Source organism: Gossypium hirsutum, chromosome A06, assembly GCF_007990345.1.
Source record: "Gossypium hirsutum isolate 1008001.06 chromosome A06, Gossypium_hirsutum_v2.1, whole genome shotgun sequence".
Lineage (NCBI taxonomy): Eukaryota > Viridiplantae > Streptophyta > Magnoliopsida > Malvales > Malvaceae > Gossypium > Gossypium hirsutum.
In genome coordinates this window covers 126,937,477-126,963,113 of record NC_053429.1, presented here as the reverse complement: position 1 = coordinate 126,963,113, position 25,637 = coordinate 126,937,477, and the positions used below count along the sequence as shown (strand labels likewise).

General features: G+C 33.7%; 3 protein-coding genes across 3 annotated transcripts; 2 read left to right on the top strand and 1 right to left on the bottom strand.

The window, feature by feature from the left end:
* Positions 1-5: 5 nt before the first annotated feature.
* On the bottom strand, positions 6-17,307 carry LOC121230854 (protein PHLOEM PROTEIN 2-LIKE A1). The gene is made up of 3 exons (XM_041116359.1): positions 16,999-17,307; positions 16,777-16,898; positions 6-586 (listed from the first exon to the last, which is right to left on the bottom strand). The coding sequence occupies exons 1-3, from the start codon at positions 17,287-17,289 to the stop codon at positions 202-204; spliced, it is 798 nt and encodes a 265-aa protein (XP_040972293.1). The 5' UTR covers positions 17,290-17,307; the 3' UTR covers positions 6-201.
* On the top strand, positions 4,818-5,640 carry LOC121230855 (uncharacterized). The gene is made up of 2 exons (XM_041116360.1): positions 4,818-5,149; positions 5,441-5,640. Exons 1-2 carry the CDS (start codon positions 4,913-4,915, stop codon positions 5,555-5,557), a joined length of 354 nt encoding a protein of 117 aa, XP_040972294.1. The 5' UTR covers positions 4,818-4,912; the 3' UTR covers positions 5,558-5,640.
* Positions 17,308-20,634: 3,327 nt separating the features above from the next.
* On the top strand, positions 20,635-24,923 carry LOC121230853 (GDSL esterase/lipase At4g16230). Its single transcript, XM_041116358.1, has 5 exons — positions 20,635-20,958; positions 22,147-22,277; positions 23,235-23,456; positions 24,258-24,510; positions 24,591-24,923. Exons 1-5 carry the CDS (start codon positions 20,703-20,705, stop codon positions 24,812-24,814), a joined length of 1,086 nt encoding a protein of 361 aa, XP_040972292.1. The 5' UTR covers positions 20,635-20,702; the 3' UTR covers positions 24,815-24,923.
* Positions 24,924-25,637: the final 714 nt, after the last annotated feature.

Sequence of the window (25,637 nt, the reverse complement as noted above, 5' to 3'; positions counted from 1 at the left end):
AAATATAATTAAACAACACCGACCCGGCAACGTTTTATTATCATAATAATAACAATAATAATAAGCTTCTCAACACTAGATCAAACAACATCGCACATATCATCAGATCATATAGCTATCTCGTCTACAGAGTAAACTAACACACAAACTACAGAGTTTGTATTTGATACACCGTCAATGTAAAGTCCGACCCGATAAACATCAATTTTTTGCCCTAATAGCAACTCCTTTAACAACAAGTCCTCTCTTCCATTCACCAGCATCATATTCATGAATGTAAATCTCTAAGTCTCCACTATTTTTTGTTTTTTGCTCATCAAATGAGGCTTTGAATTCTCCAACAGGGATTTCAATCCATTTCTCTCTTGGCTTGTTCATCAATGTCTCTTTGTGTTCTATTTTTTGTCCATTGGGAAGTGTTAATTTCAAATTTATTGCAGTTTCCCATCCAAAAGCTGCTTCTCTTAACATGACAATGAAAACAACTTCGTATAATGTTGAAGGTGATAGCTTTGATACTGGGAATTTTCCGACCAGTTCTAACCAGCAAACTGCTAGAAGCTCAACAACTTCAATGGAATCATCACTGCATAAAATGAAAAAGCAATCGGTTAATCAAGGGGAAGTCAGAAATTTTCTTTTTTTTGGGTGGAATTAAGTTGTATAATTTTATGAGAGTTAAAATGTAATTTTACCATTTTAATATCTATTATCTTTATAATTTTTTAAAGGACTAAATCAAAAATTTTTTTTGGGGGGGACAAAGTACAATTTTACTATATACTAACTTAAAATTTTATAAATTCCAAAGAGTCAATGGTTGAGTTTCCCATTTTAGGAGGGGTCAGGGCATTTCCAGCCTCCCGCCAACACCCTTACAATTAATGTTATGCTCGGGTTTGGGGTACAAGGACAAAGTTAGAAAATTGCTTTAGAGGGTAAAAAATGAATAAATAAATTTTTGAGGGCTAAAGTACATTGTATTAATTTGTAATTTCATAAATTCTAACAGGACTATATGGTAAATTTACCATTTTGGCAGTTGACTATGTTTAGCTTTTGCGAGTTAATTGCACAAGAGACGTCCCCAAACTATGGGTTTAATTCTAAATTTTTCTGTGAACTTCAAAACGTTATAATCAAATTCTCACATTAAAGTAGTGTTCCAATCAAGTCCTTTCGATCACTCTAGCGGTCAATTTTGACGTTAAAATGTCATATTGGATTTAACATGTTTAGAAATATTTATTAATCTATACATGTTTTAGAAAATGAACCACGTTTGATCTAAGTTGAACACTAATGGTTAAATCGAAGAAAAAATTTGATTAGAATTCGAAAGGATATGTTAGTTTTAGGATTTGATTGAAGCATTTTGATGTTTATAATTATTTTAAAATTTGGCCCAAACTTGAGAGGTTTAGAGCAAAAAGTTGAAAATTAAATCTTTTTAGAAAACATTTGCTCACTATCAGATATGTGTATTGAGTTCGTAATAATTTGCTTATAAAATTCGTAATAAGACTTTTAATTTTTTTTTTAAAATTTAAAACTAATCTCTCCAATTTTTTTGAAAATTCTAATTAAGTCTTACAAAAGTTACGTATTAAGTGTTGTAGGCCAATTTTAACCCATTTACATCAAAACTCAATTTAGCCTTACCTAACCCACCAAAATTAAACCCAAAACCCAAAATCTTAACTACCCAAATCCCAATTTACATCAAAACCCCAATGGCCCAAACCCTAAGCCCAAATTAAAATAAAAAAACCTAGCCCACAACCTAAACTTTTCTCAACTAAATCCTAGCCTTTGCCACCACCAACTCCACTAGTCACACTTGCTCCACCACCAACTCCACTAGCCACACTTGCTCCACTACCTACTCCACTAGCCACACTCTACCACCCCTTGTACCTACAAATGAAGACATAAACAATAAAAAATATTTTGTAAATGGCTATATAAGCCTTCTCATATTTTGTATTTAAGAGGAGGAAGAAGGTTTGGAGGAGAAAGTTATTGTAAAGGATTTTTGAGAGTAATCAAGGAGAAGAGTTATTGTAAAGGCTAGTTTTTGGAGAGAATAGTTTTTTTGGAGATTAATCAAAGATCAAAGCAAAAGAGGTTTCTTCGTCTATTCTCGTTTTAAGTTCTTTATTTGCTTATCATTTTTTCTTTCAATCTTATTTTGTTTCTTTTATCCGAAAGTAAAAATAAAAGGAGGAAGCTTATCTATTTTTACCGAAAAAGTTTTTTTTGAGGTCCGGCTGCCGTGTACGGTGGCGCCGACGGCAGCCGGCGGCGATCCGGTGACCGGACGGTGGCTGGCCTTGTGGCCGGAAATCACCCACTCTCTCCCTCTCTCTTTTTTTTGTTATTATTATATTTCTTAATATTATATTATATATATATTCTTTTAATATATTAGGTATATTCTAAATTCTATATTACGTATATATATTATACTATTTTATGTATATATCTTTAATACTATCTTATTTATATATATATATTTTTTACATGTTATCTTATGTATATATTTTAATTATATTATGTATGTATTTTTTACACTATATTATGTACATATTTTTAATATTATCACGTATTTATTTTTTATATATGTACATATTTATGTAGTATTATTAATAGTATTATTTTTAAACATCATTGTTATTTCTAATATATATATTATGTACACTTTTTTATTTCTATTTTATTTTTTTATTTGTCAATATTAATTATTATTGTTGACACCATTTTTTGGATGAAAACGGGGTCGACTTGGATTTTAAAAAAGAATGAAAACGGGAGTCGCCACCAATCCTTTTTTGACGAGGTGTGATCGGGTCACCTCAAAAAGTGGTTGTTTTTAATAAATGATTTAATTTTATTAAAACAACGATTTTGGTCTACGAAATTCAGAAAAATGAGTTCGGGAGTCGGTTACGCACGAGGAAGGATTAGCACCCTCGATACGCCCAAAATTGGTACCTAGTTGATTAATTGGTGTCTTAGTGTCGAAAATTGAAACTCAAAAAGAATTTAAAATACAATCCCTCCTTATATTGTTATTTTAAAATTACTCAAATAAATCAAAATGGAAAATGCTTCCTTATCTCGAAGTAACAAGATGTCACGTCCAATAAGTTAGGATACAACACATCGTAATTTCGAGAGTAAGCTTGCCTTTAGTTTTTGTTTAAACCTCATTTATTTTAAATTTTAAAAAGGGTATTCGATTACTTAGAATCAACGAGAAAAGGATCGAAGCTCAGTAAGTTAGGGCACGATTTTCTCGAATTTTCAAAATGCATGACATTGCCTTATTTGGAAAATTTTGCTTTTGAATAGTAGCGAATGCAATATTCAAGCAACATGTGTTATTTATTTAGGTTAAAATAAGGTGATCTATTGGATAAATACATTGAGGTTTAATTCGCGAGGCAAAGATATGAAATAAAATATGGTATGACATAGAACAATGATCCACGCATAAAATATTCCACAAGTGCATGGCAATAATATGAACGTGAGTAAGCAAATTTACATACATGCAATAGCGATAATCATGCAACATTCAAATAATAGCGTCGATAACTAAAAAAGCCAATGGATTAAATGGTAAAAGATATAAGGCAAACTTAAATGCATAAAATGTAAACAAATTTACGAATAATAACAAACGAATTTAAAATGAATAGCGTGAAAAAGAAATTTACTATAAACAATGTACAAAATAAATTAAAAAATAGAGTATGTGTAAAAGAGATTTTTAAAATAGTTAATATACGAGACATCAAAGAAATAACTAGTATGTATATATATATGAAAAATGGATATAATAATTTAAAATTTGATAATATATATTTATATAAATTTTAAAGTAAATAAATAAACAATTTCAAATGAATAATACATAAAGCGAGTTTAAAATAAATAATGTAGAAGAATTTTAAAATCTATATTATACAAAGCAAATAAAAAAATCATATGAAATATTTTAAAATAGATAAATATATACAAATAAAAGTGTAAAATATGGAATAAGTAGAATGGGTCTAAAATAAGGTATATAAAATAATTTTAAAATAAATAATATACAATTTAATTTAAAGGTAATAAATAAGAAGTTTAAAATATATAATACGTAAAAGAATTAAAAATAGACAATATAAATATGTTTTATAATGTTAATAGTTCAAAGGTAATATAAAGAGAGTTATCCGAAATACATAATATACAATAATTTAAAATATAAAATAATTTGAAATAAATATATAACAATTTTTAAAGAATTATAAATATATAAAAAGCTTGAAATAAACTATATGTATATATATAATAGGTAAGGAATAAAAAATAAATAATACATATAAAATAGATTAAGGTAACAAATATACATAGAGCAGGTTAAAATAAATAATAAGAATTTGAATAAACAGTACATTAAAATAAGCTAGAATAGGTGTAAATAAATAACATATAAAATATTTGAAATAACATATAAATGAAACATTTAAGAAAGGGTTAATAGATGAATTAAATAGATTTAGGACATGGCTAAAAACGAATTAAAATTCGGGGTTTAAAAGTATAAATATTGGAAAGTTAATTAGGGATCAAAACGAAAACTAAACAGGATCCGAGGGCTAAATTTTAAAAACAAAAGAAGACAAAAAATGGGCTTGATTGAATGGGGGTTGCGAAGGAGAAGGACCAATCGCATAAATATCCCTTTTAGGGAGAATTCGCAACCCCAGTACACCAACGGCACCGTTCCATATGACTTAAAACAAAAAAGTTCCTCTTTTTTCTATTTTGTTGGTTCCTCTTTGAATTTCCAAGAGAAAAAAAACAAAAACTTTTTCTTTTCCCCCCTTTTCGTTTTCGTTTCTTCTCTGCTAGGGTGATGCACCCATCATCGCGCCGCCACCAGACCACCTCCCCTCCACCATGGACGGTGGTCGGAGAGGTGCTAAATGGCCCTTTTAGCCCTTGTTCGTGGCAAAAACAAATAAAAGAGGACGCTTTGGTCCTTTTACCAAACCGACGCACCCGCCAAAGCCGAGACCAAACCTTGAAAGGTTTTGAGGCCCTTGGTGCCGGTGAAACACCCTTGGCGACGGTAGAGCGTAGGACCACTCAGGTAAGTTTATTCCTCTTTCTTTTTATTTAAAAGATTTGTGTTTAGAAATAAAATAAAAATGAAAGAAACAAGAAACGAAAATATCTAATGAAAGATTGAAAACCTTCGAAGTTTCTGTTCTGCCTTGTATTTTCAGTGTGCGTACCCCAGAGAAGGGATATCCTTTTTCGCTTTTTAAAGCCGGATTACAATATTTTACATCCATTTTTCTTGTCGTTTTGCTATTTGTTTCTTTTATTTGTCATTTTTTCTTGTTTTTTTTTTACTGCTCGCGTGTTCCTCTCTTTGCAGGTGTGTCAGAGGCATGTGAGGCCGGTGGTTGGTGCCCTGAGCGGTGGTGGCGCACGCGGCAGAAAAGGCATGCGGCGGCTGAGGCTGAAGGAGGCTAGGGTTGCTGAAAAATCTTAAGCAAATGGGCTTATTATTTGGGCTAGGGTTTGATGTAAATTGGGCTTGGGTAATTTAGTTTGGGCCAGGCATAATTGGGCTTGTACAGCTGCCCCTCTTTGCTCATTGTCGTGTAACGAGAATAGAGCAAAGACTTTCAGGAAAGACCAATTTGCCTGGTCGCCGAGTCTGACTTCTTTGGTGCTCATTATTCTTCAGGTAGCTTTATTATGCTCTACTGCAACTTCGGGGAGATAAGTCTTGCTATTTTAACCCGCTCCGTTGTAACTTTAGGAAGATAAGGTTTGTTTGGATCTGCTCTACTGCAACTTCAGAGAGATGAGATCTGTGATTTTCAATCTACTGAGACTTCAAGGAGATCTGTTGTGGCTTTTAGCCGCTCCAACGCCATTTCAGGGAGAAGATATTTGATTTCCAGCTTGTTACCCTACTACTTAGGGGGTTAAGATCTGTAAATTCAGCCTTTTACCCTACTGCTTAGGGGGTTAAGGCCCTTCGCCTTCGATCTGTTTCCCTACTGTTTAGGGGGTTAAGATCTGTAAATTTAGCCTGTTACCCTACTGCTTAGGGGGTTAAGGCCCTTCACCTTCGATCTGTTTCCCTACTGCTTAGGGGGTTAAGATCTGTAAATTTGCCTGTTACCCTACTGCTTAGGGGGTTAAGGCCCTTCGTCTTCGATCTGTTTTCCTACTGCTTAGGGAGATAAGATCTGTAATTCAACCTGTTACCCTACTGCTTAGGGGTTTAAGGTTCTTCGTCTTCGATTATCTCCACTAATGCTTAGGGAGATAAGATCTGTAATTCGATCTGTTACCCTACTGCTTAAGGGTTTAAGACCCTTTGTCTTTGATCTGTTTCCCCACTACTTAGGGGGATAAGGTCTGCAATTCGGTCTGTTACCCTACTGCTCAGGGGTTTAAGACCCTTCGTCTTTGATCTATTTCCCTACTGCTTAGGGAGATAAGACTTAATGCGATCTACTCCACTACTACTTAGGGAGATAAGATTGTAATCTTCGATCTATTCCACTATTTAATACAGGGAGATAGAGTTATCAGCTTCAATGTACTCCACTGTAGTCACAGGGAGGTAAAATCTGCCATCTTCGATCTGCTTCGTTGCCAAATACAGGAAGGCAAGATCTGCAATCCTCAATCTATTCCACTGTCAAATACAGGGATAAGATCTGCTTTCTTCGATCTACTTCACCACCAGTATGGGAAGACAAGATTTGTATCTTGGATCCACTTCCTATCAATATAGGAAGATAGGACCTGCTATCTTCGATCTACTTCACGCCAATACATGAAGACAAGATCTGCTTTCTGCGATCTACTTCGCCACCAATATGGGAAGACAAGATCTGTATTTTCGATCCACTTCCTACCAATATAGGAAGACAGGATCTGCTACCTTCGATCTACTTCACGCCAATACATGAAGACAAGATCTGCTTTCTGCGATCTACTTCGCCACCAATATAGGAAGACAAGATCTGCATCTTCGATCCACTTCCTACCAATATAGGAAAATAGGATCTGCTACCTTCGATCTACTTCACGCCAATACATGAAGACAAGATCTGCTTTCTGCGATCTACTTCGCCACCAATATGGGAAGACAAGATCTGCATCTTCGATCCACTTCCTACCAATATAGGAAAATAGGATCTGCTACCTTCGATCTACTTCACGCCAATACATGAAGACAAGATCTGCTTTCTGCGATCTACTTCGCAACCAATATGGGAAGACAAGATCTGCATCTTCGATCCATTTCCTACCAATATAGGAAGATAGGATCAGCTATCTTCGATCTACTTCACGCCAATACATGAAGACAAGATCTGCTCTCTTCGATCTACTTCGCCACCAATATGGGAAGACAAGATCTACATCTTCGATCCATTTCCTACCAATATAGGAAGATAGGATCAGCTATCTTCGATCTACTTCACGCCAATACATGAAGACAAGATCTGCTCTCTTCGATCTACTTCGCCACCAATATGGGAAGACAAGATCTGCATCTTCGATCCATTTCCTACCAATATAGGAAGATAGGATCAGCTATCTTCGATCTACTTCACGCCAATACATGAAGACAAGATCTGCTTTCTTCGATCTACTTCGCCACCAATATGGGAAGACAAGATCTGCATCTTCGATCCATTTCCTACCAATATAGGAAGATAGGATCAGCTATCTTCGATCTACTTCTTGCCCCGGGAGATAGAACTATCAGCTTCAATGTACTCCACTGTAATCAGGGAGGTAAAATCCGCCATCTTCAACCTGCTTTGCTGCCAAATACAGGAAGGCAAGATCTGCAATCTTCAATCTATTCCACTGCCGAATACAGGGAGATAGAGTTATCGGCTTCAATGTACTCCACTGTGGTCAGGGAGGTAAAATCTGCCATCTTTGATCTGCTTCGCTGCCAAATATAGGAAGGCAAGATCTGCAATCTTCAACCAGCTCTACTACAAACGAGAGTGGTAAGGTTTGTCTTCGATCTGCTTCGCTGTCAATGCAGGAAGGCAAGATCTGATAACTTCAACCAGCTCTGCTACGACCGAGAGAGGCAAGGTTTATCTTCAATTTTTACTGATCTGTCCTCTAGGGAACATGACCTGTATAATGAACCTAATTATGCCTAATGATTAGGATGGCATGATCAAAATGAATCAAATGCTCCTAACTAGACATGCGTGAATGGTATTTGAATGAATGCAGAATGTCATGAAAATAATCCCTTAATGCTTAGGTTATCATCGCTCAAAAGCTTATTAAGGCTTTATCACTAACGTGTCGCAACGCCTTCTTGACCAGCCGGCATTTCCAAAGAAACACGTAATCTGATTGCCCCCACTGTGAACATCGGAGTTCAACCCACTGGGACATAAAATTTGTACCATCAATCTCCCACTGTAACCCTAAGGTAGAAAGATATGGCTTTTGTCAATCTTCTCCTATCGCAATTCAAGGGTATAATATTTAAATCCTTCTGGTCCCTTACATCATTCCCAATGTGTCGTACCAACGACTCATGCGCAAACGAGGGCTCTCCTTCCCGAGGTAACCTCTTCCTATTGCCTGAAGATCATCACTTTCTTGTTTATTCAAGCTTTGTCACCAACATGGCGTCTTGTCAATCAACGCGTTTGACAACAAAAATCCAAAGAGAAAGTCTAAACTTAGACTATTTCTTCCCAAATTTCCAACCTTTAAATTTGGAGTGTTCTAAACAATTGTCCTGCTTCAGGCTCCTATATTATTTAGAAACTTTTCAGAGTAATATGCAAAACTTCCTTCGTGAAAGTTTTATTAGTCCATTAATCATTATTCCAATGCAACATGCTTGCAAAAGATCATAACGATAGATAAAATAGAATTGATTTGAGAGCATAGCTCAAAATGGATAAACTATCAAGGATAGCAAGAATAAAAGGGGAATTAATTGGGAACACGTATCTTGAAAAAGAATGAAGTATTCCAATAGAAAAAAAGTATGAGGACAAGATGCCCCAGATATCGTAGCTTGAACTTCTCTGTACCAACTCTTTGAAAGACCATTCTGTGTTTGACATGTGTTTAGGAGATCTACAAGACTTTGTCGATGCCCCAAGATGCTACCTACCCTTTCCTGTTGAATCAGGTATAGCAAGATCATTACATGCCCCGATTTGATCAAAATTTGAGATGCTCTGATCGCCTCATGCCCTAATTTGATCCAAAATTTGAGTCGCCCCTTTTTTAGGGTTTTCAACTCAAGCCCCTTTGGTCTCAAGGCGCCCTTTGCGGGTTTTCACCTTGGCCTCTCCTTTTTTCACTCATTTTTCTTTTCTTCTTTTTCATTAATTCTCTTTTTTTTTTAAGTGAAGTATTTGTTCCTTAAATCAAAATTCTCAAGATTAGGCAAGTTCTTGCCATCTATCTTGGTCAATACCTACACTCTCCCAGATAAAACCTTCCACATAAGGTCCTTCTGGCTTGACATCCACTTTCTTCTGAAGTCCCCTTTGTATGGGAAGGATCTTCTTTGATATCGGGTCCCCCTTGTGGAATTCTCTGGAGCAAACCTTGTTTTGGTGAACTCATACCATTTGCTTTTGGTACATTTGACCATGATAGATATTTTGAACATTCCTCTCCAACCAGGATTGGATCCAAAAACTCAAAGAGAAGGAAATCTCGACCTCAATAGGTGAAACCGCAATAAGCCCAAAAAGAGGGCGTTGCCCTGAGAGAGTTTTTTTTGGCGATATGGTGTTAATCTTGAACAGACTGCAAACTTCTTATATTTTGCTCTTGTTCAAATTTAGTGCATTGTCAAATATGATTCTTTTTGACTTTTCGTGACTTTTCAAAAAAAATTGCTGTCGACTTCGTGACATTGGCATATGAAGCAGCTTCTTCCCGTGAAGATAAACTGATGACCACCAGACCTTTTTTTGGCGAGATCGACCTAGTAACCTTCATGCCTCACATGGACTCCATTGATTTTTCGTAAGGTGGAATCTGTTTTCACCTTGTTCTACCCTCCTCAATAAGTACGGAGATAGGCCACAATCTATGTTATCTTCGAAGTCATGAGATTCCTCTAAACACATGTCTCACTCAAAAGGCGATTCTAAGTCTGTAGCAGTGTCATTCATGTCGTTGATATTCAGGGACCTGTTGTTGGTGCAAAAGAATATACAAAGAATGTATGAATTTAAGAATAATTATTTGTACAGTATAATTATGAATGAATGAATGATTTTGGAGAAAGAATGAAAGATTAAAAGTAATTATTCATAAAGAATGAAAGAATATTAGCTCAAAAATGATCGCAAAGATGCATTTCATTAAAATAACGACGTTCAGACATGAGCCTATTTCACAAAAAATTCATATTGCTTCAGGCTAAAAGCAACAAGTTTGTTCTGAATATTACTCTAAGTAGGCTCTAAATACTACAGAGACTTCTTTTACAGTCTGATTTATTTAGAACACTTCCAAGTTTATGAGGGCAGACATCTAACAAAGTTCCCTCTTCAGTTGTGTCTTCATGCATGTCATTGATGTGAACACTTCCCAATATCTCTTCATACATCGTATTCACCTTATTGCCAATCATGATTGGGTAACAGATTTTCTGCAGTAGATGAGTCACCCAACTTGACAATACCCATGTTGATGAGTTTTTCAACTAGTTTCTTGAAGGTGATGCAATTCTCTATTGAGTGCCCCGTAATTCCTGGTTTCACTCCAGGTTCTTGTCTCAATGAGCCTTGTTGGTTAGCGACCATTTTTCTTGGCTGATTCACCGTAATTGGTTTTGAATAACCCATGCTATATGTACTCGTGTTGTTCACCTCATTGTCTTTGTGCTTTGGGGTTGATCTCTTGATGCCTTCTTCCGCACCTATCTTCCCGCTTCTTATTGCATTTTCAATCATTTCACCAGACATCACTACATCTGAGAAGCTCATGGTAGCACTTCCTAACATGTGGTTAATGAACGGTGCTTTTAGAGTGTTGATGAAAAGCATCGTGGTTTCTTTCTCTAAAAGAGGTGGCTGGACCTGTGTCGCGACCTCTCTCCATCTTTGGGCATATTGCCTAAAGCTCTCACTTTGCTTCTTTTCCATGTTCTGCAATGTGATTCTATCGGGTGTCATATCTGTCACATGGTTGTACTGCTTTATGAAAGCCTGTGCTAAGTCCTTCCATGAATGGATGTTGACGCGACTTAACTGGTTGTACCACTTAGCTGCAGACCCGATCAGACTGTCCTGGAAGCAGTGGATCAACAGTTGATCATTGTTGATGTATCCTGTCATTCTTCGACAGAACATAGTTATATGAGCTTCAGGACAACTAGTCCCGTTGTACTTTTCAAACTCCGGCATTTTGAATTTGGGAGGGAGTACTAGATCAGGTACCAAACTCAAGTCCTTGGCGTCGACTCCACAATGGTAGTCGATGTTCTCCATGGCTCTAAATTTCTCCTCTAGCCATCTACATCGGTCCTCAAGTTGTTTTGACAAGTCCGTTTTCGCTTTCTCCATCTCTGCCATGTTATCGAGATCAGGAAACACGGGGTTGGTAGGATTATCACCGGGATTAGAACCCGAGCCTATTGGAAAGTTCATCGATGCCGGGGCACCGACCTGGTATTGGGATCTAATGGTAACAGGTGCCCTCTGCGGGTACACCTCTGGTTGCACTTGGATGTTAGTTGGGGTGAAACCTGGAGGATAGGCAGGGTCATCGTGATCATCCCCAGCATCAACTAAAGGGCCTTTTCCTTTGTCATTCCTTACAGTCAATAACTGCTTTAATTGGTTCATCACAGTGTTCTGGGATTCTAACATGTCTTGCTGGATTTTTTCCAGTCGTTCGTGCATCTGATCTTGCATCTCTCGTTGCAACTGTTCCAATCTTTCCAACCTTTGATCCATTGCTTTCGTTTGGCGACGAGTACCGTAGTGATATTTGATTAGATTTTTGTTGGTTTCCAGGGTAACTGAAATAATTTTACCTAGTTAGGGTCACTTCGTGAAAGTCTAATGCATATGATGCAATGTAATGCAAATGCATGAAATGAATGCCAAAAGAAACGTTGATTCTTGGTTCAATTCTATTAGAACAACTGGAATAGAAAACAAATCTATTTACATAAAGTAGATATATATACGGCTTTGCCGTCATAGGCGGGGACATTCGATCCTCTTCTTCATTCGAGCGTTAAGATAAATCTCCCGAACTCTTCAAAAGGGACATCCCTTCTATCTCTTTTTTCTTCATCTGGGCCGCAACTCGTTACTCACTCATCCTTGTGATGCTCGTTGGCTTCTCTTTAAAAAGTTTAGCGGTTCTCGAATAATCTTTGTCATCTTGAGTCTTCAGGCAACGAGGCAAAGTCGTATAGTCCTCTACTGAACTATCATCCTTCTTTTGTTATATCTTCTCGGACCGTATTAGGACAACCGTATCATCATCCACTTTATCAAGAAACCCATTTTCTTATGACAAGCTCTCTATTTAGCAATTGAACGTGAATCAACACCTCTTTTTATGATGAAAATGCAATGCAATCATGACAAAAAGAAAACATGTTAGTACAAAGCAAAAGCAAGCAAGAATAAATAGAACTCCTATTTGGGTGAATACTAGGGGTTCGAAGTGGTTCTACCTAGGGTGAGCTCCTAAGGTTCACTACATGAGGTTTGGTTCTAAAGTAAGGGTACCTGAACCAGCAGATTCCTCGATCCACACCCATTGTAGGCTCATGCAGACCGAGTTCGGTTCAGGGGGATACATTTCTCTATGGCCATGCGGAGATGAAAATCTCACGAAGACATAGGTACGGATGTATCCCGGAAGTGATTCACTATCCCATGCGGAGGTGAAAACCTCACGAAGGCGTAGTTTCTCACTCCCACTTAAAAGGGTATGACCAGCGGTCATGCAATGCAATGTGCAGAGGTATAAAATAAAATACAGAACACGATAAAAAAAATAACTCAAAACAGAAGAGATGCAATGAGAGGATCGTAAATTTAAATCGAATTTTCCACTTTCAACAAAAAGACAAGAAATAATCAACACATGGCTTGACTCTCTTATTGTCCCCAGCGGAGTCGCCAAGCTGTTGACACCATTTTTTGGATGAAAACGGGGTCGACTTGGATTTTAAAAAAGAATGAAAACGGGAGTCGCCACCAATCCTTTTTTGACGAGGTGTGATCGGGTCACCTCAAAAAGTGGTTGTTTTTAATAAATGATTTAATTTTATTAAAACAACGATTTTGGTCTACGAAATTCAGAAAAATGAGTTCGGGAGTCGGTTACGCACGAGGAAGGATTAGCACCCTCGATACGCCCAAAATTGGTACCTAGTTGATTAATTGGTGTCTTAGTGTCGAAAATTGAAAACTCAAAAAGAATTTAAAATACAATCCCTCCTTATATTGTTATTTTAAAATTACTCAAATAAATCAAAATGGAAAATGCTTCCTTATCTCGAAGTAACAAGATGTCACGTCCAATAAGTTAGGATACAACACATCGTAATTTCGAGAGTAAGCTTGCCTTTAGTTTTTGTTTAAACCTCATTTATTTTAAATTTTAAAAAGGGTATTCGATTACTTAGAATCAACGAGAAAAGGATCGAAGCTCAGTAAGTTAGGGCACGATTTTCTCGAATTTTCAAAATGCATGACATTGCCTTATTTGGAAAATTTTGCTTTTGAATAGTAGCGAATGCAATATTCAAGCAACATGTGTTATTTATTTAGGTTAAAATAAGGTGATCTATTGGATAAATACATTGAGGTTTAATTCGCGAGGCAAAGATATGAAATAAAATATGGTATGACATAGAACAATGATCCACGCATAAAATATTCCACAAGTGCATGGCAATAATATGAACGTGAGTAAGCAAATTTACATACATGCAATAGCGATAATCATGCAACATTCAAATAATAGCGTCGATAACTAAAAAAGCCAATGGATTAAATGGTAAAAGATATAAGGCAAACTTAAATGCATAAAATGTAAACAAATTTACGAATAATAACAAACGAATTTAAAATGAATAGCGTGAAAAAGAAATTTACTATAAACAATGTACAAAATAAATTAAAAATAGAGTATGTGTAAAAGAGATTTTTAAAATAGTTAATATACGAGACATCAAAGAAATAACTAGTATGTATATATATATGAAAAATGGATATAATAATTTAAAATTTGATAATATATATTTATATAAATTTTAAAGTAAATAAATAAACAATTTCAAATGAATAATACATAAAGCGAGTTTAAAATAAATAATGTAGAAGAATTTTAAAATCTATATTATACAAAGCAAATAAAAAAATCATATGAAATATTTTAAAATAGATAAATATATACAAATAAAAGTGTAAAATATGGAATAAGTAGAATGGGTCTAAAATAAGGTATATAAAATAATTTTAAAATAAATAATATACAATTTAATTTAAAGGTAATAAATAAGAAGTTTAAAATATATAATACGTAAAAGAATTAAAAATAGACAATATAAATATGTTTTATAATGTTAATAGTTCAAAGGTAATATAAAGAGAGTTATCCGAAATACATAATATACAATAATTTAAAATATAAAATAATTTGAAATAAATATATAACAATTTTTAAAGAATTATAAATATATAAAAAGCTTGAAATAAACTATATGTATATATATAATAGGTAAGGAATAAAAAATAAATAATACATATAAAATAGATTAAGGTAACAAATATACATAGAGCAGGTTAAAATAAATAATAAGAATTTGAATAAACAGTACATTAAAATAAGCTAGAATAGGTGTAAATAAATAACATATAAAATATTTGAAATAACATATAAATGAAACATTTAAGAAAGGGTTAATAGATGAATTAAATAGATTTAGGACATGGCTAAAAACGAATTAAAATTCGGGGTTTAAAAGTATAAATATTGGAAAGTTAATTAGGGATCAAAACGAAAACTAAACAGGATCCGAGGGCTAAATTTTAAAAACAAAAGAAGACAAAAAATGGGCTTGATTGAATGGGGGTTGCGAAGGAGAAGGACCAATCGCATAAATATCCCTTTTAGGGAGAATTCGCAACCCCCAGTACACCAACGGCACCGTTCCATATGACTTAAAACAAAAAAAGTTCCTCTTTTTCTATTTTGTTGGTTCCTCTTTGAATTTCCAAGAGAAAAAAAACAAAAACTTTTTCTTTTCCCCCCTTTTCGTTTTCGTTTCTTCTCTGCTAGGGTGATGCACCCATCATCGCGCCGCCACCAGACCACCTCCCCTCCACCATGGACGGTGGTCGGAGAGGTGCTAAATGGCCCTTTTAGCCCTTGTTCGTGGCAAAAAACAAATAAAAGAGGACGCTTTGGTCCTTTTACCAAACCGACGCACCCGCCAAAGCCGAGACCAAACCTTGAAAGGTTTTGAGGCCCTTGGTGCCGGTGAAACACCCTTGGCGACGGTAGAGCGTAGGACCACTCAGGTAAGTTTATTCCTCTTTCTTTTTATTTAAAAGATTTGTGTTTAGAAATAAAATAAAAATGAAAGAAACAAGAAACGAAAATATCTAATGAAAGATTGAAAACCTTCGAAGTTTCTGTTCTGCCTTGTATTTTCAGTGTGCGTACCCCAGAGAAGGGATATCCTTTTTCGCTTTTTAAAGCCGGATTACAATATTTTACATCCATTTTTCTTGTCGTTTTGCTATTTGTTTCTTTTATTTGTCATTTTTTCTTGTTTTTTTTTACTGCTCGCGTGTTCCTCTCTTTGCAGGTGTGTCAGAGGCATGTGAGGCCGGTGGTTGGTGCCCTGAGCGGTGGTGGCGCACGCGGCAGAAAAGGCATGCGGCGGCTGAGGCTGAAGGAGGCTAGGGTTGCTGAAAAATCTTAAGCAAATGGGCTTATTATTTGGGCTAGGGTTTGATGTAAATTGGGCTTGGGTAATTTAGTTTGGGCCAGGCATAATTGGGCTTGTACAATTATTATTCTAATATTTTGATATTTTAATATTTTATATTATTCACATCACTATTCGCATTTTTTACAATAATATTCTTAGATTTTTTTACTATCATTTTAGAAACTTTTTACATTTTAATTTTAAGAATAAGGCAATGTACCGATTTTAACATTAAGTCATTGATTTCATCGCTATGTTGGGTGAAGTTAGTCGGCTCGTGTTAAAAACGGGATATCCTTCTAAAAAACCCAAAACTTACAACTTCTCATTTCCTTCAATCGGATCACACTTAAATGTCAAATTGAATTCGTATTTTTGAAAATCAAGACAACATGTGTTTAATAAGATACCAATTTTGGGCGTCGCGAGGGTGCTAATACCTTCCTCGCGCGTAACCGACTCCCGAACCCAACGTTACTCTGGCTTTTGACGTCGACCTAAATTCGGCCTTCATTTTTGTGCAAGAATAAGTTTTCTTTTCTAAAAAAGGATGATTTATTAGGTGTCCGGTCACACCTAGAAAAAAGATCGGTGGCGACTCCCTTTTTTAATAAAATCGAAAGTCGATTTTTTAAATTTTCAAATAATCGCCTCAATTTGCGATCGAAAACGGAATTTTTACATCGCTACATTAAGAAAGTCTCGGAGTATCAATTCTCGTACCCATATCAATATATATCACGAATATCGAATATGAATACCTGGTTGATGTTTCCTTTTGGGAAAACCAATGCCAATGATGGTCGTTTTCGGCCCAAGTAATTGATAAATCTCTTGCAAATAACATGAAACAATTCTTGTTGTTCTTATCAACCCAATACTTCTGCAACAACAACAACAATAATTTACGCATCGAAATAACAAAATCCAAAAAAAAAAAATACATATATCAAGATCCGAACCTTGAAAATATTTTTACTTACCTTTCTCTTTTGGTTCAAGAAAACACCATAATGGAGCTGAGAAATCAACTTATCCATAGTGGACGTATCAATAGGCAAATCGACATCTCTCAATATTGTTTCGTAATTATATGGAACTTGGGTTTTCTCAGGTTTTTTTGATGATTTTGAATCAACGAAGTCCATTTTTTTCTCCATCGGTCGAACCGAGATGTTGCTTTCTGGGTTTTTCAACTCGACCCTATTGTTTTCTAAGTTCAGTTTCGAGTCTTGAGGATGTATCGAGTCCTCATGTGATTGTGAAGCACCCATGTTTTTACTCTTAGTGTCATCTCATCTCCATAGGAGTATTGTATTTATAGCATGAAAAAGAAATTATTTGGATTCGAGTGTGAATAAAATACGAATATATTAAATTTTTTAAATATTATTTTCGGGTTTACGTTGGGAAATGTATTGGAATCGGATACTCAAAAATAAAAAATAAAAAGTTAAAGTGGGGGACTGAAAATAAAATGGCTTTTCAATTCTTTGATTTGATGACAATATTCCCTTATGCAATTTTAGAGGATATTATCATTACAAGCTATATCTTATAGTTGCTTTATGATAACGCAAAAAGAAAAGTATCGGATTCTTCTTTTCAATATTCTTTATATTCATATTACGGTTTATTAATTTTAATTATAATTGTGTATTTTTAAATTTTAGTTAATTCAATTAATAGTTAAATTGACTCGAGTTTTTAAGATTTGTTCTAATCAATTTGAACCTGAACTTGATTTACTTGATTTGATCATAAAAAATCAATAACCTCAACTCACCGGATTCAAATTCGAAATCAATCTAATTTGAAAATGATCCAAACCCGAAAAAACCCAGTGCGAAGTTAAGTATAACTAAGTGTAATAAAAAAAGGTAAAAAGGGGTAAGCAAATCTACTGGTAAAGTGTCTCAATATTATTGATAGACCATAAATGTACATATAGAATCTTTGAAATTTAATATAAAATCTTTGAATTTAACGTTGTGAATTAATTATTATTATTATTGTGTTTTAATTATGAATTAATTGTTTTTATTGCATATTGGTATTTATACTATTGTTTAAGTGTGTGATTGAGTTGGTGTCACGAGTCAATTCGACATCAATTTAGTCAATGAAATTACTAAAATAACCTTATATATTATAAATAAGGTATATTATTATAGGGGTAATTTTGTCTTTTTAATTGAAAATAATAATAATAAATTACAAATGTTGAGATTTGAACCCATCTCACCAATATTCTTAATATGATAGATTTACCGAGAAATTATTTTATGGACCTTTTTCACCACATCATCCATGGTCCAGTTTCAATTATTTAATGACATTTCAACAATTTTTTCCATGCCATTGATACATCATTATGGTAATTTTTTATCCCGAACCTAGAACCCTGACCCAAAACCTCGACTCTTAAACTTCAAACTCAAATTCGAACCACATTCAGGGTCTAAGGTTCCGGATTCGAAGTTTAAGATTCAAGGTAAAAGAATTACCAAAATTATGTGTGAATTAGATGCAAAAATATTGCTGAAATGTCATTAAATAATTGAAAATATACCATGGATGATGCGGTGGGAATGGTCTATAAAATAGTTTCTCTATATTGCATATGTGTTATTATTAGTTTTAAACGTTATACTCACAAATTAAACTAATTTTTTATTTTAATTCCGTACATATTGTATACGTGTTGTTATTATTATTAATTTCAAACATTATGTATTATTATTTATTATATGCTAATTTTTAACGCATACCCGTGTTTTAAATATGTGATTTCCACACGTATATGCACGTGATAAAATTTCTAATATTACCTAAAAGAAAAAGAAATTTATAGTGAAATATACTGTAGAATGTATTTATTGTTCTTATTTATTCAATTAGTTATATAGTAAAATCATAAAAAATGGTAATATTGCGAAAATAATCCTTTCAAACACTTTCTTTTGGAAATAGTACAAATATTCGTTAAAATTTTGGTAAAGTAATATTTAGGTGGCTTCTAATTTTTTTTATCCATATTAGTTTCGAAACTTGGTAGTTTTCCCCACAAACTTAGATTCCATTAAGGTACATAATGACATGGTATTGAGATTATGTCACGCCATCACTTGATTTGTTTAAAATAATTTCTTTATAATTTTTAAATAATTTTTTTTGGTAGTTTTAGAATTTATACAAAAGTTTTTAAAATTTTAAGTAATGGCGTGACATAAATTTTGAGTGTCACATCATCAATACCTTAACTGAATCCAAGTAATTATTCAATTTAGTCCTCATAATAATTAAATGTATAACTTTTGTTTTTCAATTATAGTATAGGACGGCTCAGAAAGTTTGGCACAGATCTTAGAGCCTAAATGCAAAAAATAATAAATAAATAAATAAATAAATGATCTATAGCCTAATATGGACCATTTTCTAAACCGTATCTCCAAAATTAAATAGTTTGCTAATAGAATCGAATTAGTGGTCGAACTAGTTAAGTTATTGGTTCTTTGATTTAACTGGTCTATTCGATTCAATTAAATAAATTATTAAAAATTTTAAAAAGTAAAAATATTAAAAATAAAAATTTTCTGGTTTAACTAATTTGTATTGGTTCCCAGGGTAACTGGTCTAACGGCTTTCTCCGAAATGATATTAAGGCAGATTCCCTATCCAACTGGTCCGGTTTAAACATCATTGAACTTTTTTTTGTTTTTGAAAAGCCTCACCGGAATATGAATGGTAGTAGGGTAAATATAGGTTTTTTTTTAATTATTTGAATTCAAATATGCCTAAAAAATTCATACCCAGTTATTATTACCCGAATCAGAACTAAATATTATTATTCACTGGATATCCAAATCCGCAAAAGGGAGATTTCAAATTTTCAATCATTTTTCGGATATTAAAATAAACAAAGACTCAAATTCAAATTCGCTAAAATTTCTTATATATATAAAAATCAAAATTATAAACTTTTTGTAAATAGTGTGGATTGAAATATTTGAACTCAAATCTGCATTCGTTATCCGAATAAGTAATATGAATTTAAATAATGGATATTCATTATTTCTATTCGCTTCTACCCTAAATCTGTGGTGGACAGGGGCAGCTCCAATCCCCCTTAAAACGGAATATTTTTCATTTAAGTCCTTTAAAATTTTTAAAATTTTAAATTAGTAAAGGTAAAATTGTACTTTTTCCCCCTAAAAATAATAAAAATTTGATTTAATCTTTTAAAAATTATAAAGATATAGGCTATTAAAATGGTGAGATTGCATTTTTGCTATCGTAAAAATTACAATTTAATTTCGATCCCCTAAACAAATTTTCTGGCTTCGCCCCTAATGGTGAATAATAATTTTAAAATCTGAATTCGAATATTCGAATCTGGCGATTAGGTGAAGGTGAGGCGACCATGTAATGAATGTAAAGAAAAAAGAAGAAGATAATTAATAAATTTGGATTCATATTCAAATTTTACAAAAATTATAAATATTCAAATCCTTGTCATCTCCATAAATCGATAAGCTTTCAAGTAGGGCAAGTATCAACCAATGTAAAAGCTTCTTTATCATCATAGGCTAGGCTACTTAACCTTTGCTTGCTTTATTATTTAAACCATTCATAACCCAAAAGCTTAAAAACAGCAAGAACCCACCTCTCAAAATCTTCAACACAAATGGGCACCATTTGGAACAAGCTTATGACCATTTGTTTAGTGATTGAGATTATAGGCAACCATTTAAGGGTGCCCACCATTTGTTTTGCCCATAATATTACTGCATTTTTTGTCTTTGGAGACTCTTTGGTTGAAGTGGGAAACAACAATTACATCAACACATTGGCAAAACCGGTGTTTCCTAATGGTATTGATTTCCCGAAAGGAACTCCGTCCGGTCGGTTCACCAATTCTCGAACTATTGCAGACATTATAGGCAAGTTTATCATTTTGTAATTTAGATTATCATAATAAGGCTTAATATATCATTTGATATCGAGTTATATATTTTGGTACCCAAAAGTAATGTGTTAATTATTTTTAGTGTTTATTTTTGAGTTTTAAGGTTAATTTGATGGAAGTTAATTGCTATTATTATAATGTTTGAATTTTTCATGATTTTGTTAATAAAATAAATTTAGTATTAATTTTGAATTTGTTTAATTTGTTAAATACTAAGGTTGATTTGATTAAATTTAATTGCTAATATATTAGCTAATTATGAATTTTCATCAAATCAACTTTAAAACTGAAATTAAACACTAGAAAGTTAATACCATTACCTTTGGGGTACTCAAATATAAAAGTTTTGTCAAATACAAGTACCAGATTGGGGCAAAAAATAACACAAGTACCACATTATAAAAAAGTTTCAACTCAAGTACTAAATTATATATTAAGCCCCATAATAATGGAAAAAAACATGTAGGGTAAGTTGCGAATATTTTGGGTCAGAGTCAAGATGGGAAAAAACATATCTTGCCTAATTGTCATCTCTAGTGTTTATGGACTAAAGTAGGTTGAGTTTGGGTCAAGCTCATGTATGGTATCAACATTTTATAGTTGCCTAAGCTTGACCTGATCCATGCGTAGAAAATTGATTTAGGGAACTAAAGATGAATCATAAATTTTTGAATGAGCTAAAGGGCAAATTTACCATTTTTGGGGGCCAATGCCATTGCCCACCCCCTCCCTATGTCGTTGCTTATGTGTGTCTCAAATTTAATCTAAATATGTCTATATTTACAAATGGCTAAGCAAGCTCATTTATGTTTGTCCATATAAAAAGATGTCTTTTTTTTTATTTGATATTCTTTTTCCTTTTTTAAAAATTTCCAAAACACAATCAACATAACATTTTTTAATACTTACAGTATAGTATTATATATTTAGTTTTTATACGTTATAAATTATATAATATATTATAAAATTGAAAAATCAGTCAGGTCTAATCAAGACGAGCTTAAGTTTAGAATATTGAAGTCAAAGCACAACATTGTTTTTAAGTGAACTTATTTCTAGGTATAATATTTTTATTCAAATCTCTCAAATATTAATTTTACATTCAAGTTTGGATGGATAACACAATAATTTTGTAATTTTTTGTTTGTGTGTGTTTGAACAGAAGAGGAACTTGGTTTTAAAGATTATGCTCCTCCTTGCTTGGCACCTAATACAAATGGAGATATGATTTTGAAGGGTGTCAACTATGCCTCCTCAGGATCTGGAATTTTACAATCTAGTGGATTAATCTTTGTAAGATTAATTTCTTCCTTGCATTACTAAATATTGGTTAAGATAGACTTGCCAATACTGACTTAATCTTGAAAATCTAATTTGACCATAAAAAAGTTAAAACTTGAATTTGTCTAACCAACACCTAAACTGACTCAAACTTGAAATGATTAGAACTTGAAGTGCCTGAAACCTAAAATAATTTGACTTATAATGATCTAACCTGACTTGAAAAACTTAAACCCTAAATAATATGAATCGAAGTTGACTTGAAACCAAAATGACACAAAAAATTTAAAACCTGAGTAACCATATCCAGATTGCTTCATCCCAAAATTAACTTAATACACCTAATTGACATGTCTAAGCTTAGATGTCATTCATTTTAAAATGACTTAGATCGAGGTTATAAATTTAAGATAACTTTAACGAGGTGCTTGGTTCACGGAATGTAAGATTATCTTTGGTAATAGGATATCGATATTACCAGGTATGTTGCATTACCTTGTTTGGTTAATTTGACTAGAATGTAAGATTTTGTTCTTTGGTTGACAAAATATAAGACTACCTAAAAACATATTTTACTAAATTGTGTTTGTTATAGGTATTGTTTAGACATAATGCACGCAATTATATCTTTCACCATTGGTGAATCTTACAGCCAAACACCTTTTTAAGTTAATGGGTAGTTTTGATTTGAGTTGCTGAAGAAGATATCAAACTAATATTGGTGAAAATATTTTTTTTGAACAATCTCATTATAGTTTCTGATCATATCTGCTCTTTTTAACACAATGTCTAGAACTACCTATAGCCCCCTTTTCAACCTGTAAATAGGAGGATAATGCGCTTCAGCGCACTCGATGCCACATCTTCTTGCATTGACAACAATGTCCATGCCAATCAAGTTAAGACTCAATCGATAATATTAGTGAAAATATTGGATTATCTATATATAATTAATTATATGTATTGCAGGGTGGGAGAATTTGCATGGATAAACAAGTGGATTATTTTACAAAGACTAGGCAAGACATCATATCAAGAATTGGTGCACCAGCGGCTCAAGCATTGCTTAGAAACTCACTTTATTTTGTTATGATTGGCTCCAATGATATTATATTTGGAGAATGTTCTCTAGCTTTAGATTTCAACCATTATGTGGATGGAGTAGTTTCAAAATTCAAATCCCAACTCACAGTTAATTCTTCTCACTAATTCCTCTCAAATTATGATTTTAATTTCAACTATTATGGTTTATTGAAAATTTTTTGGTGATTGAGCAAGGGAGAAGCAAGAAATTCTTTTTGGGGGTCAGGATTAAGTTATTTTGTTTTTATGAAAGCTAAAATACAATTTTACCATTGTATTGACGTATATTTTTATAGTTTTAGAAGGACTAAATCAAAATTTTATCATTTTTAAAGGGCCAAACTATAATTTTATCATGTATCATGTTAAAATTTTATAGATTTTGAAGGGGGCTAAAATGTAGTCTTCCCACCACCTTCACCCTTGTGATCGAAGGGTTTTTCTTTATAAATATCATCAGATGGATCAAGAAGGTTACTCGATTCAACCATTGAAATCACCTCAACAAGATCCAATTTCTAGCATTAGGGCCTTGTTGAGGGTTTTTCCCCTTTTGGGGTGATTGAGTGGAGTGAACTTCTGCATCTATCGGTTGAAAGTTGGTGAGGGTTTTTCTTTGCAGATCCTTACTAAATTTCACCTAATCAAGAAGATTACTTCGTTCAACCACCAAAAATGTCTCGACAAGATCCAATTTCTAACGATCTAGCTAGGGTTTTTTTTAAAGAGCTTCTTAAGTGATTACACCGAGTAAAACATCTTGATCCATCAAGTAAAAGTTGATGAAGGTTTTTCTTTACAAACCCTCACTAATTTTGACCTGATCAAGATGTTCACTCAGCTTAACTCCGAAAAAAACCCCTAAATAATATCCGATTTCTAACTATCTTCAATCTTTGTGAATTGCAGACACTCTATAACTTAGATGCCAGGAAGATTGTTGTGTTGAGTTCCCTGAAAGTGGGTTTCATGCCATTTGAGATAGACATACATTTCTGTGCCCAAGATTGTGTTTCCTCACTAAATAAACTTGCCAAGTTATATAGCTCTAAATTGAAAAGCCTACTCGAAGATCTTACGAAAAACCTTTCGGGATCAACATTTGTTTATGCCGATTATTATGCAGTAACAGAAGATCTCATTAACAACTATAGATCATATGGTGAAATTCAGCAATAAACTTTAAAATTAAGGTTTGGAAAAGTTATGAGATATGAATTTTGATCTCTCTTTTTTTTCCAGGATTTGAGAAGGCGAATCATGCTTGTTGTGAACTGATAGGGAGACATGGCGGTCTGTTTCCATGCTTACCGGTTTGTCGAATTTGCCCTGATCGAACAAAGTATGTTTTTTGGGATCCATTCCATCTAACGGAGTCGGCGAATTTAATACTTGCAAAGCAATTACTGGATGGTGGCCTTGAATACGTTTCACCTGTTAATATCCGACAACTTGCTAATTCTTGATTACATGCCATTTTCCGAGTCACTGACAATGTACAGAATTATCCACTGTCAGCACATCAAATATAAACTCATATATATATATATTAATATTACATTTTTCGAGTCTTAATTTAGTTGACATTATTGCAACAATTTAAATGACATGAAATTTGGACACCCTTAAGCGCGTAATATCCCTGAATTAAAAAAAAATCCCTTTCATGTTAATAAATTGAGTACCTATTACCTAATAGTCTACCTTCACTCATCAATTTTTAAGCATGTTTTCAAATCTAATTATATTTCTTAAATGGTTAATAGCATGAAATGTCCCCAAATCATATCCAAATTTTAATTGATCCATAAACTTTAAAATATTTTAATTGAGTTAACAATGTATCAATATTATATCGACAATGTCTATACAAGCCCAATTTGCGGGCCCAAATTAAACCAAATACATTACCCACAAAACCCAAAATACTACCCAAATCCGAATGGCCCACTAAAAGTCTAGACTAACCTAAACCCAATACCCCAAACCCAATTCAAAAGCCCACTAAACCTAACCCAACAGCCATCACAAACCCTAGCTCCCACTTGCCTCAGCCACTTGCCCACTTGCCCACCTGCCCTTTGACACCAGCCACCAGCACCATCCCCTGGCGCCACTAGCTCTGCTCCACCGGCCATCAACCCACCTGTAAGGACAAGCAAACACGTAATAAATAGATGTAGGCAGTGAAAAAAGAGGCTATAAAAAGCCGAATGAAAAACAGATTAGGGGCTTTGGCTTCTTTTTTTTTTTTTTTGATGTTTATTCGAATATTCAAGGAAAATCAAT